We start from the raw sequence: 19,108 nt of genomic DNA, 5'->3' as shown, positions 1-19,108 counted from the left end.
CTTCCAAAACCAACTCACACACTAGGCAACAGTTGGAGCTACCTTTCCTGGCCTGACCAATACCCAGACCAGAATCACATACTCACCAGCAGGAACTACAGCCCACCAGAGGAGTTCCCCACAGGCCCACTCCCAGACCCAAATCTCATGCATGTCAGTGGGTGCTAGGCCCTTGCCTGGCATAGCCTGCTCCTCCATCTTAGCCTAGTATGATTTGGTAAAAGTTGTGGCCCTGCCCACTTCCTACCCTGTTTTATGATGTTCATGTGGGTGCTGCAGCCTAGAACTGCCCAGCTTATTTTCAGTCCATGTATCTATGAATGTTAGTAGGTTCCATAGTCAAATCTAGCCAAATCTTAAGCTAAGCAGCAGGACTTGTATTCTACACGGCTTGGCCCACATATCCCCCACAGAATCTACCCCCAAACCTGGTTCTTTCGCATTCTGGTTAGTGTCATGGCACTGCCTAATTGTGACTCATCACCTGTTCTGACATTCAGTCAGGTACTGGGATCTAGTCTTGCTAGATAGGCCCCAGCCCTAGCTTACCCATGGACTGGCATGAGGTGGTCAACTATGTTCCATGTTAACAAGCCCAACTCTGGATTCCCATGTGGACAGGTACATGAGTCTGACCTGTACAGATCTTCCAGTCTCTCCTCTCCAAACCACCAGGTCTCAGTCCCTTTGCTTACCTGCAAGTAGAGTGCCTCTGTGGCTGAGCATCCCTCAGGATTAATTCCTATCTGCACCTGCTGTGGCCTTATCCATGAATGCCCCTAGGCAGTAATTCCATACTTCCAAGACCGCAGAGCTCGCAGCCAGGTGGCCAGGAGGCAAAGCCCAGCTCCATTATTGCTCTGGCTGCCCATAAGCCCAGGATTCACTCACTGCTAGGTAGCAGTGGATGAGGAGCTAGAATTCCCAGCAGGAGGCCTGGCACAGCATGGGTTCTCCCAGACACAGCTGACTTACCAAGACTCTGCCCACCAACATGGGGTGGTGAGTGAAGCCATGATCTTGAGCATGCCCAGAGCTGTCCCTGAGATCTGCCACAGTATGATCGCTGTGGATGGAGGAAATTCTTGGACCTTGTGCTTGGACAGGCCCAGGATTCTCCCCCTGCTTAGCAGTGGTGAATGAAGAGCTAGGACCCCCAGCAGGAAGCCTGGCCCAGCACAGGTTCCACCAGCCACAGCCACAGGGCTGAGATTTAGACACCAGCACCTCTCAGCTGTCTTACCTGAGAAATTACTCAGATTTTTAAAAACAAGTTATTTAGAAGGAACAGGAGAATTCCAACTATGGGAATGCTAAAGACAGAGACTGAGGATCAAAATAATGAGTTTGGACACCTAGGCATTTTAATAAGCTAGAATCTAAAGATTGTAAATTGAAGTTAAGAGACATTAGCTAGCCAGGTGATAGTTTACAGATTCTACTCTATCATATCAGGAACTTGGATTTTATTCTATAACTCATAGGTGTCTATAAAATTGCTTAGAGCTGTGGAAAGCAAGATCACAGGCCAGATTGTTGTGTGTCTAAATGTGATTACTAGTCAAGCACAAATTACTAGTAATTTGGTAAACATAACTAAGTATGTGAAAAATTTTAATGAGAATGGAACATAGATACTGACTGCTAAATGCACTAAGCTTTTTATGTTGGAAAAGATTAATGATATTTCCAGTCTATAAAAGGTAAAAACAGGAAGAGGCTAATGAGTGCAGATGCTAATAAAGAAGTGGTACAAAGAACATTATGTCCTGAAGAGACAGGTTCTAAGAGGAATGAAAAATGGAGGCCCTGACGTTTTACAGGAAGTACAATTCATCCTTGAATTTAAAGAGGTATTTGCGGGCCCAGCGCCGTGGCCTAGCAGTTAAAGTCCTCAACTTGAATGCACTGGGATCCCATATGGGCACCGGTTCTAATCCCGGCGGCCCCGCTTCCCATCCAGCTCCCTGCTTGTGGCCTGAGAAAGCAGTCGAAGACAGCCCAAAGCCTTGGGACCCTGTACCTGTGTGGGAGACCCGGAAGAGCTTCTGTCTCCTGGCTTCAAACTGGCGCAGTACCTACCCGACTTGGGGAGTGAATCATCAGACGAAAGACCTTCCTCTCTGTCTCTCCTCCTCTCTGTATATCTGCCTTTCCAATAAAAATAACTAAATCTTTAAAAAAAGAGGTATTTGCAGCTGTTTTACAGGAAGTACGATTCATCCTTGAACTTAGAGGTATTTGCAGCTATTACTAACATAATACACATTTGTTAAAAAGCGTGTTCTTTAATTTCTTCCAAACTGTTATAATATAAATACGTTGTATTTGAGTTTATTTTTCATGAGATTTATTGTGATGTTTCTGTGGACCTATATATTTTATCACATATTTGCACCTTTTATAATTTTCCAATTTCTTCTGTTTGATTTCGCACAACTCTAATATTTTTCTTTGTCTCTTTGCCTCTGTGATGCATTCTGCCTTATATTTTCAGGAACACAGGTCATTTTCACACAGCTGTTGATTCTAATTAATAAAACATTAGTGGAAATAAATATTCTTTTCTATTTTACAAGTTTTGGTATATTCTTTTCTAAGTATGCCTGAATTTAATATCGTGTCCTATTAATATTAATTGTTTTAACATTACTTAAAATGAATCCTGCAATTTCCTATCTCAATTTTATAGTAATTGCATTATTGGAATCTTGGGATGGATGGCAAATGTACTGGTTCCTTCTAATAACTCTCATTTATGGTTAAATTTTCCCTGTATATTTTTTTAATTTTGAGCATCTTTTAAAAAGTATTTATTTGGGAGATTTTGTGGGGGGAAGAAGGTCAGAGCCTTTCATGATCAGATATATGATACGAATCACTCCATCAAATCAGTGTGAAAACATTCCAGCCAGAGAATAGTCTCACTTGGTTTTCCTTCCCCGAGGTTCCAGTCTTAGACTAAACCTCTCTCCTCCGCCTTCCTTTGAGAGTCAATTTTCTTCTGGCTCACCCGTTGAAGTACCCTTTCATGAGCCTGCTCTTTGAGTGGCACAAATTTGTGACCCATCTTATGTAGCCATTAAAATCTAATTCCCTTGTTTACAAAGTTCAGCAAGGCAGCTGTTTCACCTGTGCTTGCAGAGTAGCCAAACATCAGCTGGGAGTTTAGCCTGCTCCATCACATTCTTTGCCTTGGCCTCTGGGATTTCCTTGACTTTCCTGTGAGCCCAACACTTAAGGGATATGAGCCCTACTTATGTCCCCCTTGTGACTGTTTCACAGAAAAACACTTGACTTTCTCCATTACCTATATCGCAAGAGATGCAAACTCCAACTTGTTCTGAACACACACTCTTTTAAGCTATCCCATCCCAGCTCATTGTTTCATTTTGTGACTCCAGGTGTCTTCCATATCTTCCTCATTGCTGGGGTATAAAAACCAATGCATCTAACCATGGCCTTTCATTATTATTTTCAGACCAAATACGAATCTCAAATTTAACATGGTCCAAGGAGGTCCACTATTCTCTTGTGTTCTAAAATGTTTTCCATATCCTCTACAAACTCTTTTTATCTCAGCAAGTAGCCTCTCCATATCTCCCTCCATCCCATGTTGATATTCTGCTTCTCAAAATTTCTTACTGGAAATTGTACAAAACGCATCCGAAAATCAACTGCTCTTTATCAGTTCTTTTAACATGTTTTAAAATATATTTTGGAAGTCATAGTTGCAGATAGGGAAAAAGAGAGGGAGAGGGAGATGGAAAGATTCCATCTGCTGTTCACTTTCTAAAAGGCTCCAATGGCCAGTGCCAGACCAGACCAAAGCCAGGAGCCAAGGAGTCCTTCAGTATCTCCCCCATGAGTGACAGAAGCCCAAACACATGTGCCATTTTACTGCTCTTTACAGGTCACTGGCTGGGAGCTGCATTTGAAGAGGAGTAGCCAGAATACAGACATCCCTCTATACAGGATGCTGATATCACAGACGCAGCTTTACCAGCTATGCCACAACACTGGCCTCTCTATAAAATTTAAAGTCATCATCATTATTCTTTCTGAACTACCGAAAACGCCATCCTCTTTACACACACAAAAGCCCATCAGACAACAGACAACCCCAGTGATATTACATGAAGTGCATGATTAGAAGCATGTTTTATACCTGTGCCGTATCTCAGCCCACTGCCAGGCTTGCAGTATCAGGGCTGCATCGGCCTTGCTGCCACTTGGCTCCTTATGTTACTCCTCTCCTGTTGACTTTCCAGCGACACTGGCCTCGATCCTCTCTCCAGAGCACCAAGTACTTTGTCTCAGTTCTTCAGTGCTTTCTGTTCCTTTTGTTTAAACGTCTCTTCCCCCCAGACCTGCTTTGTGGCTCATGCAGGTCTCAATTCAAATGTTTATTTTTTCACAGAGGTGACTCTGGACATCCTCCTTCAAGCAGAAACTCCTCTCCTCCCATGGCTTCTTATCCTTGATGATGTTACCCAATTGTGTTTTCCTCAAAAGTATATCAGCATGCGAGTCTCTCCCAACTTTACATGCTTATTATTTTCTCCTTGAAGAACGCAAGTGTGAGTGTGTGTTACATAGAGAACAAGTGCTCAGGGCACACATACACAATCGTACCATGTATGCAGACATGTGCTCAGTTGGCTGGAGTTCATGGAAAGTATATTTAATGGATTTCAAGACTTCCTGAACTATAATTTATTGATCTTTTAATTCTATGAATTTTTATTTTGTTTGTGTTTAATAATTTTATTTCCGATGTTGTTTTCATGAACTTTTCAAAGTTCTGTATTGGTCAGATTTTCATCATTGTGTCTGAGCACCTGTAATAGTTGGCATATGAAACAAGGAGGTTCACTGTGACCTCATTTTGGTGTTCCCACCTCACGATCTGATGTCCCCAGCAGTGCAGACATCTGGTGAGGCTGGATAATGGCAGTGACAGCACATGTGGAAGAAAAGATCGAATGCAATACGGCAAGCAGAGAAACACAGAGCTAGGCCTGACTCCAGCTACTCTAACCAACGCTTTTATAGGAACTACAATCCATAACCATGCCCCACACCAACCGAGAACCTCATTAGCCCTATTGGAGTTCTGCGCCTACTCCCCTAGTGCTGTCACAAGAGTCTGCGCTTTATACTGCCAATGTCTGTAGCACTGTGGCAACCACACGCTATTCAAGCCATATCACTCTCACACACACACACACACACACACACACACAACTTGCTTCTTACTTTTATTTCTATAAGAATAAATGTTGACTTTAAATTTAACTGTAAATACAACATCATCATATTAATCAATTAGCAATAATTATAACGTTTTAGCATTTCTATTTGGAGCCTATTTACACAAAGTAAAAATAAAGATATAAGAAGCTGTTTCTCAAACCATGGACAAAATTATTATATATGTTAAATATAATCATGTATAACATGCTATAGTTAATGTACCACTAATCCATTTTTTACAAGGATATATTATTCGAGGTAATTTGTATGTCCATCCTTAGGTTAGTTTCTCAAGTACCCAGAGAGAGAGAGAGAAAGAGAGATAGAGAGAGAGAGAGAGAGAGAGAGAGAGATGGGCTCCATGTGCAAGCAGTTGAGCATAGTAAGTATGCAGCTATGAAAAAAGCTGTGACTTTAATCCAATGTTATGTGTAAAAACACTAAGACAATACTATTTCTAGAAGTAAAATTATCCCCAAATAAGCTGAGTTTCCTCTCCCTGAAAACCTCCTCTACAGCCTTACCCATTGTGTTCATTTGTTGTTCCAATGCAGTAAGCCACAAAGGATTAGCAACTTCTTTACATGGTAGATGTCCTTTCAAATATAACTGCATTCCAAAAACTTAACTTCCTGAATTGCTACTGTTCTCAAAGCTATCATCATCTATCTGAAAGGATGCTGCTTCCATTGAGAGGTAATTTTCTATAATATGTACATCTCTTTTTTTAAAGATTTATTCATTTTATTACAGCCAGATATACACAGAGGAGGACAGACAGAGAGGAGGAGAGACAGCGAGGAAGATCTTCCGTCCCATGATTCACTCCCCAAGTGAGCCGCCGGGAACCTGGAACCTCTTCTGGGTCTCCCACGCGGGTGCAGGGTCCCAATGCATTGGGCCATCCTCAACTGCTTTCCCAGGCCACAAGCAGGGAGCTGGATGGAAAGTGGAGCTGTCGGGATTAGAACCGGCGCCCGTATGGGATCCCGGGGCTTTCAAGGCAAGGACTTTAGCCGCTAGGCCAAGCCGCCAGGCCCTATAATATGTACATCTTTTGAAGCATACATTTTGGTAAAGTTTTTATAATGTCACAAAGGTTGTGTGACTTGAATATCTAAATTAAGAATAAAGTTTATTGCCAGAAGGAAAGCCTGTATCCATTACTATTCATTCCCCATGTTTCCTTCCCTAAGTCTCCAGCAATCACTATTTTCTATCGGTATGAGTTTGTCTAAGTTTTAGAGTAAACAGGACCTTTTCTAGACCTACTTTGTAGAAAATTTCTATCATAGATGGTTTTAGATTTCCATCTTGTGGTTTTCCTGCACCAACTGAGATGATCATGAAGGAGTTCACCTTTCTTATAGGAATAGGGTTCATTATGTCAGTTTATCTTCACATGATAAAGTAACTGCTTTCCTGGAATAAAGATTAATTTGGTTTCATGTATAATACTTTACACACTGCTCAATTTTGTTTTTCCAGTATTCTGCTGATCAAAGCAACAACCTTGCATTCATAATAAATACTGATCTGACCTTTCCTAATGAAAAAAGAGCAAAATTAATTCCAAAAATCCAATGTATTCAAAGAAGGTATAGTATTTACAGAAAACCAAATAACTTTTTTTAAAAAATCATAATAAAAAAACAATGATGAAAATAAGCAGCAGTCCTGAAGCTCCCACATAGCTCCTTTCCTGCAGTTCTTTCCTTTTCTAATATTACATATTTGAGAATCAGCGACACAACACCAGAAACAGTGAGCTTCTACCCACTGGTTTACTCCCTAAATGTGCATGTCAGCTGGGCTTAGGCCAGGCAAGAGCCAGGAACCAAAAGCCAGAAGCCAGAGACTCCCATACAGGCTGATTCTAAATGGGCATCAGAGAACCAATACATGAGCCGTCACCTGCATCTTGCTAGGGCCAACACTGGGAAGTAAACCACAGTCATTGGGAATGGAGCCAAGACTGGAACCAAAGCACTGATACAGGATGCAAGCTCCTAACTGCTGTCCTAACTGCTGGGCCAAATGCCCATCCCTTCGTGGCAGAATGAGATTTTTGGTTTTTTTAGAGACTCATGGAAGACAGGAAGTTTTTCTGTATTTGTGTCTGTGTTTTTACATAGTCATTGCAGTTATTGAACTATTTTAATGTGTGTATGCCAAATGAATTCACTAAAAGGTAAGTGTCTGAACATATTTTGGTTGCAATGAATTGACAATTTATAAAACTGCTTCTTGTTTTTAAAGTACTCTTTTTTGAAGTAGAACCTTCATAGAAAAGAGGACATCATCTCAATCCGTTCTCAATATGAACATTCTAGTAATACCCTAAAACAAAAATAAAATCTACATGTGACTGTGGTCAACAGAAGCCCATGGTGGGTGCTATCTTAGTCACTGCCACCAAACTGGACCTCCATCACCTTACAAAATTTAGCCTATAATTTTGAAGAAGGTCATGTTACAGATGGCCGTTTTTTTCTTTTCATGATCAACATAATATTTATGAGATTTACTAAAGTTGCATGAAGTTCAAATCTGTTTATTTTCATTCCTGCACTGTACTACTTTGGATGTCTATGCTACATTTTATTATCCATTGGATTTCTGATGTTTATTTAAATATTTTCTGGTTTTGAACTGTTAAAATGATGCTGCCATGAATATTTCTGTAAATGATTTTTGGTTTCACATTTGCATGAATGACTGATGGGTGTACCTTTTTTTTTTTAAAGATTTATTTTATTTTTTTTATTACAAAGTCAGATACACTGAGAGGAAGAGAGACAGAGAGGAAGTGGAGCTGCCGGGATCAGAACCAGCAGCCATATGGGATCAAGGCGAGGACCCCAGCCACCAGGCCACACCGCCAAGCCCTGATGGGTGTATCTTTAGGAGCAGGTACATTTATGTGTGTTGTAAATCATGTTTTAACATATTTTAACATTTTTAAAAGATTTATTTTTATTGGACAGTCAGATATACAGAGAGGAGGAGAGACAGAGAGAAAGATCTTCTGTTCAATGATTCACTCCCAAGCAGCCGCAACGGCTGGGGCTGAGCCAACCCAAAGCCAGGAGCCCGGAGCCTCTTCCAGTCACATAGGCAAACAAGGACACAGGTCGGAACATGTACTTCCTAAACCACAATACACTTTATCACCATTATTTTACCTGAGCCCTGGGATAATTGCAATTTTAATGTTAGGTCTTCTACTAGTAATTGTTATTACCAGACTAATATAGCAAGCATATTTGACCATTCTGTAAACTTGATCTGAGTTGAAGTTAGATTACATCGGGGAAAAAAAGTGAAATAAGGTTAAAAGTTTGGAACCCAGAAACAGAAAGTCAGTTTTCAAGTTTCAGCTGGGTTTAGCTGTGGGACTTGAGACAGTTACATTTCGCTCTTTGAATGTTGAACTCTTAATTTCTGCTATGGCAACACACACGTTTTATTTAGAAAAAGCTGAAATGATTAGAATTTGTATGCACAATTTAATTGCACTGATAACCAAAGAAGGAGATTTCAAAACATGCTTTCATTGATCACACTGGAAATGATTTTATAACAACTATTAACATTGAGCATTAGCACAGGTGAATGGTCACCTCTGTGGATGATGCTGCCCTTCAAAAATTAGTTTTAATGATATGCAAGGGTTCTTACAGAAGTCTGTGGAAAATAGAATTAAAAGGAAATTTTGCAAAAATATTTAAAATCAGTGCATTTTGCATATGCATGCATAATGAGTATTTTGAAAATACATGCATAGATTCCAACACATATTACATCCAAATGAACATATCTTTAATTTCATTTTTCTACCGACTATTGGAATTACTATTAGGAATTATTAAAGTAATATGGTCAATACAATTCTAAATGTTAGAGACCTAGATGCTAGAAAAATATTTCTTAGAAAAAATATTTCCCAATGCAATATTTATAATACATCATAAAAAATTTAAAACCTAAATTATGATAACTGTCATGCAAATCATAGCTTATCTGTACAATAGACCTTATACATCTATCTTGGAAATGTGTAGGACATACATAATGTGACAAAAAATTTTGTAGCATGTTAGTATTAAATCAGGACTTACAAAAAGTCATTCAGCAAAAAAGAAAAAACACATTTTAGTAAAATGTCCATGAATGCAGGATGATTTGAATTTCACCTCTTTTTATACTTTCTGTATTTTCCAAATTTTCTAGAACACATGTGCACTATAATTACAATACTAACCAGACCACAGAAGATATAATTGACCCTTGAAGGCAATGGGAGATTTTGTAAAATGGAATCTTGCTTATCTTGGCTTAGGACACAAACAACCACCACCACAAAACCAGTCTATGGCATAGCCAAGCACATAAACTGACAAACAGAACTTCTTTTACAAATACAAGGTTACAGATGATAAGCTCGGCCTTGGCATAGGACTCAAAGATTTTTCAATTTAATGTCCAAAAGAAAATGAAGCACAGACAGCAAAGCCGATCAAGGACAAAACCCCTAAAAATAAGGTACTCAGGCACTTACAAAGACCTGCAGGCTCTTACATGTCTAGACGCAAACTCTAAAATAACTGTTCACCTGCTGTTTAAGAGAGAAGAAATTACATGGAGATGCCTAGTTCAAATAGAGAGTCACAAAATAATCCAGCACTTTTCCAAGAAATTCAAAACTGTGCAAAATCATATTTGCCTCTGTGTGACATTTTAAGATGTTAACTGGGGCAAGCAAGATGCATGCCATGGAAATCCTTCCCTATAGGGTTCTGTGTGGTGGAGCAGGTAAATTTGCTGCTTGCAACATTACATTTGATATGGATGCAAGATTGTGTCCTGGTTGCTCTAATTTCAATCCATCTCAATGCCCTGAGAAAGGGGAAGGTACCCTGGGTACTTGGGTCACTGCCACCCATGTGGAAGACATGGTGAAGCCTCTTCCTCCCATTCAATACTGAATTACGAATACCACAGTTTGTGCCAGGGACTATGTTCAATAATGAGGACTCAATAATAGTGAAGCAAAAAATGGTTGTGGCCTCTGTTGGCCTCCATGGGTTTTCTGGTTTTGAGACAGATATACATCAATCAGATGATCATGCAGAAACACACTCACACAATGATATAACACACATCACACATTGCAAATGTGACAAGAGGTTTGAATGTGAGACCTACCCAACAATCAAAAAAGGCTTTCCAGAACTCACTCTAAAACTGACATTTTAAAGACAAATGATAGTTATGTGAACATCAAGAGCAAAACATGCTAGGAAAGGAAAATAACATAAAACCTCATATGGACGGGGAAACAAATATGACAAATATGGAAAACCAGAGTAAATCCAACAATTGAACCAAATAATGATGGTGAACCAGAAATAATACAGGGTTGAAATTTCAGATGCACCTCTTCAAGAGGCCATGGCGGTTTGTCAAAGAGGGGACTGTTGTCCCTCCGTCCCCGCAAAAAGAGCAAGCTTATCAAAGTGCAGATAATGGACTGGAAAGAGAACACAGCGACTGGATGTAGACCAGTGGTGGAAATCATTGCAAGTTAATGCAAGACATGATGATGGCTTGCACTAAATTTCTGGTGGAGTAGCCAAGTGGACAGATAAAATGGAACTGTTTTTATCAAACTGCTGAATAAAAATGTTGAAATAGAAGAATCGAGAAGACATATGTTTCTGAGTTGAGAAAACTGGGGTAGTAGATGTGAGAAAACAATTAGATTGATTAAAGGAAATTATGGCCTTGATTACACATTCTAAATTTAAACTATGTTTGAGTCTAGGAAGATATGCCCAAAAAAGTGAGGTGAGCATCAATACAAATCCCCTATATGATCAACTTTGTTTCATATTTTGGCTACTTCTAAAGGGACCCAGAGTGGTTTCAGAGTAACATTTGGAAAAGAAGTAAATAAAAAGCTAATTACAAAAACAAACTCCATCATACTACCCAGGGACACAAACTGGAGATAACTACATTTAATATTAACAAATATTTTAAAAATTCAAAATCACCTGTCACTGATTTGATTTGTTACATTGTCGATATCAATCTCAAGTCTTCTCTTTTCTTCCATCACTTGCATATAAGCTAATGAAATTTCCGAATAATCTTTGGCGACATTAGAAATCTCAACAGCCCATGACTTTTTCTTTAAGAAAATAGAAGCATCATTTATGCTTGTTTAATTACCAAAAATATAGCATATTTAATAAAATTAATTTTAATTACATGAATTAATATTTGGCAATAGATGACAGAGCTCTATTGGAATGTAGAAAAACATCAACTTACCGCAGCATAAAATTTATTTAGTGCATCCAGATACTGTTGCTCAAAGTTTTTTTGTTTCCTGCCTTGTTGATCAAATGTTTTCTTCAAATCATCAAGCTAAGAAAAAAAATGCACAGACAAGTGAACTGTGGGGATCTCCTTTGCTTTATAAAGAGATAGGTTGTACTTCATGCAGTTATCAGTACTTAGTAAATGTTGATTAAAATTGTATACAATAACACCACAGGGTGTTCCCTTTTGTGAACATAAATGGAAGAATCTGAATAAAATATGGAAAATCAATCCTGTTATTACTTCAATGAATAATCAATCATAAGTAAAATATTTACATAAAAATTTTAAAAATTAGAATGTTTTCCATTATAAATCATTTTATCAATTAAAAAATAAGATGCAGCCTGCCACAGTAGTCTAATTGCTAAAGTCCTGGTCTTCCACGTGGAGGGATCCCAGATGGGTGCTGGTTTGTGTCCTGGCTGCTTCACTTCCCATCCAGCTCCCTACTTATGGGCCCGGGAAAGCAGTCAAGGATGGCCCAAAGCTTTGCAACCCTGCCCCATGATCCATGGGAGACCAGGTAGAAGCTCCCAGCTCCTGGTTTCATATCTGCTTGACTCTGGCCATTGGAGCCACTTGGGGAGTGGACCAGTGAATGGAACATCTTTCTGTCTCTCCTTCTCTCTGTAAATTTGCCTTTAGAATAAAAATTATTAATCATAAAAAAGGATAAGATGATCGTGGGAACTCTCTGGAGAATAATCGATGCATTTATTCTTCAGTTTCCGTATTTTTTACACTTGTAAAGGGACAAATTACTCAAGTATGATATAAAATAGTAACAGCAAATACCAGAATTATGAAATTCCAGACATGAATGAGATAATAACATTTATCATGTCAAAAATAAGTATGTCTTGTGAAAGAATATTTAATGTCAATTTTATAATATAAGCATAGTATTTTAATATGATTTATGAAAAGATAATATATCTTCAAATGCTGATAATATGACTAAAAACCTAATGAAAGAAAATATACTATTTAAAGCTATAATAAATAATTTTAGCAACATTGTTGGTTAAAAAGGATATAAATTGTGATCATGTATTAAGAGTAATAATTTCTTTTTAAATATAAGATAATTGGGCAGATTTCATCAGGGGAAGCATAAGTAGATTGGAATGCTTTGAGGCTCTCCAAAAAATATAAAATAGTTGGAACAAAAGGAAAGGAAAGGTGCTTATAAATTAAACAGAAAATTCTTATAATTAAATCAAGATACAGGAAAAGAACTACTTGGCTTAATAGCACAGCGTATTACTTCTCCAAAACTAAATACATAAATATTCCTTGAATTTTCTCTTGCTGAGAATTTTCTGAAAATGAAGTCTGTATAGAACTCAAAGGAATACCAGACTAACCAAGAGTTACCTGAAAATAAAATTAATGTTTGAAACTTAAATCTTACAATAACACTATGTTAAAGCAGATTTTATTTTGTCACTGTAGCAAATAAGTGTCTCAGAGGAAATTCAGAGACCAGGAATATTCAAATTCTTAAAGGGGCATCTGAATCCAATTAGAAGGAATTTGTTTGAGAAACCTCAAAGTGATCTCCACATCATATCCAACTCCTATAACAACTAAAACAACAAATAAAAATCTACCTAATTAAAAAAAAACCTACTTAATATAAGCACAAAAGTGTCCAAACCATTTATCAACATTAGTTTATTGGTATAATCTTGAGCTAAAGGAATATCATTTTGCATATAATCAGTATTTAAGGGAAAATATGGAGATGAAAGATGTAAAATTAAGGCCAACATTGCAAAGATAGGTCCTTGCAACACTGTGAAGAAAGAACCCATATACACTTACCACAAAAACAATGAGAAAGTTGACTAGAAAAAAAAGTCAAAGGCAAGACTAAATATTAGCTAATTAATTCAACAAATTTGGTCTAAATTTAGTAAAATGAGCTTTGTGGTCTTGTAGATTATATTAAACTCTTACTCGAACACTACAGAAGCCTTGGAAAATAGTCAACAATCAATCCACAGGAATGGGGTAAATAAATTGACAGCTAACAGGGGAAGCAGCAGTAGTTTAGAGCACCTTCAAGCCTGTTGCTCAAAGAACTGCCATCATTTGAACTGGCTGTTCTTTTTTCTGGGATACTCCATATTTAAGGATTTCTTTGTTTGACTTGAGAATTTACTTAATGCAAAATGTCTTTCTCATAAAAAGTCTTTTCTCTGGGAATAACAATTGAAAAAAGAGTGCAAGCAACAGATTAACTGTGGCCATCTGACAAAGGAACATAATTGAGACAAGCAATAGAATAATAAGCCTTTTTTTAAAGGTGGGAAACTGCATTCATCCCTTTGTAAAATGCCTACAAATTCTTTCGATTCTGGGCCAGGCGTGATGGAGCAGCAGCTAAAGTCTTCGCCTTAAACGAACCAGGATCCCATATGGGCGCTGGTTTGAACCCTGGCAGCCCCGCTTCCCATTCAGCTCCCTGCTTGTGGTCTGGGAAAGCAGTCCAGGACGGCCCAAAGCCTTGGGACCCTGCACCTGTGTGGGAGACCTGGAAGAGGCTCCTGACTCCTGGCTCTGGCTTCAGATTGGCTCAGCCCCTGTTATTGAAGCCACTTGGGGAGTGAATCATCGGATGGAAGATCTTCTTTTCTGTCTCTCCTCTCTGCATATCTGCCTTTCCAATAAAAGTAAACAAATCTGTAAAAAAAATTCTTTTGATTCTAGAAGACTGCGAATGCTTACAGCTGTGAAATTCCCTCCCAAATACTCTAGAAATCCTGAAAAGTCTCCTTAACATATAAATCTAGCTGATCTTAAGACTCTATTAAAAAATGGGCAACTAGTTTACTAGTTCACTGAAAAATCCCCAAGTTTGGTACAATGTAATTAATTATCAATCTACAATTTAAATGACCTCAAAAGAACTAAGCACTACAAGTTCAAAGATATATACCTGGCATACATTGCAATCAAAATATCAAGCACCCAAGACAAAGAATCTTTAAGAGAAAAGTCACCTTTCAAGTATAAAATAAGATTAAGAGATGATATGTCATCGAAAACAATTGCTTCAAAAGACAGTGCCAATATTTTCAAAATGCAGGAAAAAACGTGCCAGGAATCTGATAAGAAGCAATTCTATCATCAAAAACAATGTCATGACATTCTGGAGAATCAAGATGGCGGAATAGGGTAAGGACACGTTTATGCGGACAGAAAAACATTTAATCAGGATGAAGCAGAGAGGACATATTTCAGGAAATAGGAAGGGACAAAACAACAGCAGAGGGGTACCTGGAGACTGACCGACACAGGAAAGCAGCGGACACAACGGTGTGGTGTTGCAGAGACTGATACTCCAGCACGGCGATCTAAACTTCAACAGCATCTGGAACTCCACCAGCAACCAGGAGGGAAGGGACTTTCACTGGGAGCACGGGTGTTGAATCCGGACAAAGAACTGTCCATCCTGCTGGTCCATTTGATTTGACCAGGAGCAGAGACAGAGCAGCAGATCTCAGACAGGCAGTGCGAGAACAGAGTGGATTTCACAGCCCAATCAGCTCCTTAGAGCTGAATTGGGCGCCATTTGCGAAAGGAGAAAAGGGCAAGGGAAGGGACGGTTCATGCGCTGAGCTGGGAGTGAGGTCATTTCTGTCTCAGTGAACTGCAACAATGTGGCATTCTACGGGTTCCACCCAGGACAGGTCTGGGTAGCCCTCGGATCTGATGGCCTGCAAATCAAGAACTGTAGTGGTTGTACATCAGGCGCCATTTTGGGCACTGTGGCAATAGCTTTGGGACTGCAGGGGACAATAGTGAACTGCGCATGTGCTGATCTCACGAGAACTTGCTGAGGTCTGTGATTGCACTGGTCGCACAGGAAAATAATACTGACTCTGGCAGCGTACCGGTCAAAATAGGTCCGTGTGGCACCCAGACCTAAAGTCCAACAGGTTCCGACAAGATCAGCGCCACCAACAACCTAATTATATAGGATACCTGGTGTCTCTCTAATCCTGGGACCTGCTCCAACCAGAAGTGGGAGAAAGGTTGCAGAGAAAACAGTGCAGCCTCAGCACGGTATCACAGGAGGTGGAGAGTGGTGAGCCAAGAGCTGGGGCTGTGGAGATCACGGTGGAAATCTGACATAAGAACCCAGATCTGGAACTCGCTGGAGGTTGTGGCACAAGTGGCTGCAAGGAAAAAGTTGTGTACCAACTGCAATAAGTAAAATCGCATTGTAGACCTGTGGGTGACAAAGCTTAGAAACCTGCCCCAAGGAATTCAAGACTCTGCTAACCAGAAGTGCAATGACCAAGAGAAAAAGAAGAGACAAAGGCACAATGAATATTACCGAAGATTCCCCTGCAAAGGAGCAAAACCCTATGTCAACCTCAGAGTTAACTGAGGAAGACATCGAGAAAATGGGGCACACAGAATCCATAAAACTCATTTTAAAGATTCTGATCAACAATGAGAAGCTCATGCAAGAGTTCAAAGAATTTAAGGAAGCAATAAAGCAAATCAAGGCTGGTATATCAGAAATTAAGAACACAGTAGAGCAAATTAAGAGTACAGTGGAGAGTCTCCAAAATAGAATGAAGAAAGCAGAAGAAAGAATCTCAGAATTGGAAGGTATTTCCTGTCATCAGCGGGAAGCAAACAAAAAGCTGGAAGCAGAGCTGGATCAGGCCAAAAAAAGTATTCAAGAATTGAAAGACACTATTAAGAAGCCAAATCTAAGAGTTATGGGAGTCCCAGAAGGTGCACAAAGAGAAGCTGAGTTTGCAAATGTATTTAATGAAACAATAAAGGAAAATTTCCCTAATCTGGAGAAAGAATTGGGAAACAAGATCCAGGAGGGGCACAGAACTCCCAACAGGCTTGATCAAAAGCGATCTACACCACGACATATGATAATCAAGCTCTCTTCAATCGAACATAAGGAAAAGATTCTTAAATGTGCACGCGAAAAAAATCAATTGACATATAAAGGAATGCCAATTAAGCTCACAGGAGATGCCTCACAGGAAACTCTACAGGCAAGAAGAGAATGGAGTGACATATTCCAGATTCTAAAAGAAAAAAATTGTCGACCTAGGATAACAGATCCAGCAAAGCTTTCTTTTGTCTTTGAAAATGAAATAAAATTCTTCCACAGTAAAGAAAAGCTAAAAGAATTTGCCTCTTCCAAACCTGCCCTACAAATGATACTTCAAGAAGTTCTCTTGACAGAAAAGAGGAATAGCATCTACCAAAACCAAAGGCAAAGGTGAACAACATCCCAGTAAAATGACAACAGAAGACTAAACCAATGAACAACCCAGTCCTAAAATGACAAGACCAAAGTAACACCCATGTATATTAAACTCTGAATGTAAATGGCTTAAGCTCAATCAACGTCATAGATTAGTAGACTGGATTAAAAAACAAACCCATCTGCTTAATGTCTGAAGGAGACACACTTCAACAAAGATCAGCGGAAACTATATCACATGGGTTTTGTTGTTTTCTGTTGTTTTCATCTCTTCAAAACACTTCCTTCTGATTAAATCATTCAATGACTCATAGATCATGCAGTGGCATCATTTTCTTCAAGAAGGTTCTTGATTTTCATTTCTTCAAATACACATTAGTCATTTAATAGCATGTTACTTAACTTCTTGATGTTGTTAACTTCTTTTTTCTTCCAGATGTTGATTTTGTTTTGTGGCTCTTCATTTAAGGGGATGTATAGTAGCCGTGTAATGGAGACTGTCATATCTAGTAATATGTCATTTAACTTCAGGCATTGTAAATTTCTATTTTTCTTTTTGTTGTTGATTTTGTATCATGACTTTTCATTTAAGGGGATGTACAGTAGCTGTGTAATGGAAACTATCATATCTAGTAACATGTCATTTAACTTCATGGCATTGTAAATTTCTTCTTTCTATTGTTGATTTTGAATCATGACTTTTCATTTAAGGAGATGTACTGTAGCTGCGAAATTGAGACTAACATTCAGATGTGAGGATGTAGTGTGGTATGCATTTCTACTTCCAAAGATGGACTTACAATGAAACCGTTTACTATATCTTGAAAATAGGATTCTGGACTCTCTGCCATTGTCTATGCCCACAATGATGGACATACGATTGAGTATGAAGAACTATACATTAATAATGATATAGAGGAACTGGGGGGGAGGGAACTGGGGAGGGGATAAGGGAATATGAAACTGTATTATAAAATAATAATAATAATAAAATGTATTAAAATAAAAAAACAATGTCATGATTAAGGCTTTCATATATACATATATACACTCATATAATATACATTTATATATAAACATAGTTAAATATACAATATTTACATATAAATATAATGTATGCTATATAATATATTATGAATATATTGCATTGATATATGATAAATATGTTTATATGTAAATATATATTAAATATATATATAAAATAACCAAGAGAATTCATCATTCAGAGATAAAAAGTTCTAAAAGGAATCTATCTCCAGGTTGAAACGAAATAGAAATAGAAACTAACTTGAATCTGAGGAAAACATAAAGAGAACCAATAAGAATAATTACATAGGAAAGCAAAAGTACCAATATAAATCTTTTATAACACTTTTTTCTGACCAGATTTTAAGCCATAACTGCTGCTAGTCACACAGTATGTAAAACATGTTCTTTATGTAATATCAACATCAATGAATATAGAAAGTAAATTATATAGGGGTGAATATGAAAGAACAAAGAATTGTACTACTCAATATTAATCCCAAATAGACTTTTAAATATAAATTAACAAGATAACTACTCCTAGGCCATCTGTTAGGAATAAAATCTTCAAATACATAGTAAAATAAGTGGAAAGGCAATTAAAATGACACACAAAATAGTTGGCAATGGAAGACTAAAGGAAATGTATCATAAAATGTTGAGGAAATAAGTCAAAAAATGATATAAAATAAATCACATTAAGAAAATAAATCACAAAATGGTATCTTAGCATTTACATCAAATATAAATGAGTTAAAACAATTCAATTTCCTGATTAGGTACAATGTTGCTTGATATAGCCATATCCTATTATCAGATTGTCTGGGTTTTGTACAAACTCTGCTCTGGGACTAGTTTCCTGTGACCTTGGGAAGTGAACCCTGGAAAGCATCTAGTGATGGCTTAAATTCTTGGGTTCTGGGCCCAGCGGCGTGGCCTAGCAGCTAAAGTCCTCGCCTTGAACGCCCCGGGATCCCATATGGGCGCCGGTTCTAATCCCGGCAGCTCCACTTCCCATCCAGCTCCCTGCTTGTGACCTGGGAAAGCAGTTGAGGACGGCCCAATGCATTGGGACCCTGCACCCGCGTGGGAGACCTGGAAGAGGTTCCTGGTTCCCGGCTTCGGATAGGTGCAACACCGGCCCGTTGCGGCTCACTTGGGGAGTGAAACATCGGATGGAAG

At 38.5% G+C, this 19,108-nt stretch overlaps 1 protein-coding gene across 1 annotated transcript in view; it reads right to left on the bottom strand.

The window, feature by feature from the left end:
• Positions 1–19,108, bottom strand: part of CCDC178 (coiled-coil domain containing 178) — a 421,150-nt gene that overhangs the window by 275,224 nt on the left and 126,818 nt on the right. The window contains exons 12-13 of the mRNA XM_058676893.1: positions 11,596–11,691; positions 11,316–11,452 (exon numbers count right to left, since the gene is read on the bottom strand). Of these exons, the coding sequence (XP_058532876.1) occupies positions 11,316–11,452; positions 11,596–11,691 (233 nt within the window). The remainder of the gene's footprint in view (positions 1–11,315; positions 11,453–11,595; positions 11,692–19,108) is intronic.

The sequence above is a fragment of the Ochotona princeps genome, chromosome 18, assembly GCF_030435755.1.
Source record: "Ochotona princeps isolate mOchPri1 chromosome 18, mOchPri1.hap1, whole genome shotgun sequence".
In the NCBI taxonomy this organism is placed as follows: Eukaryota; Metazoa; Chordata; class Mammalia; order Lagomorpha; family Ochotonidae; genus Ochotona; species Ochotona princeps.
This window is presented reverse-complemented; position numbering and strand designations above follow the sequence as displayed.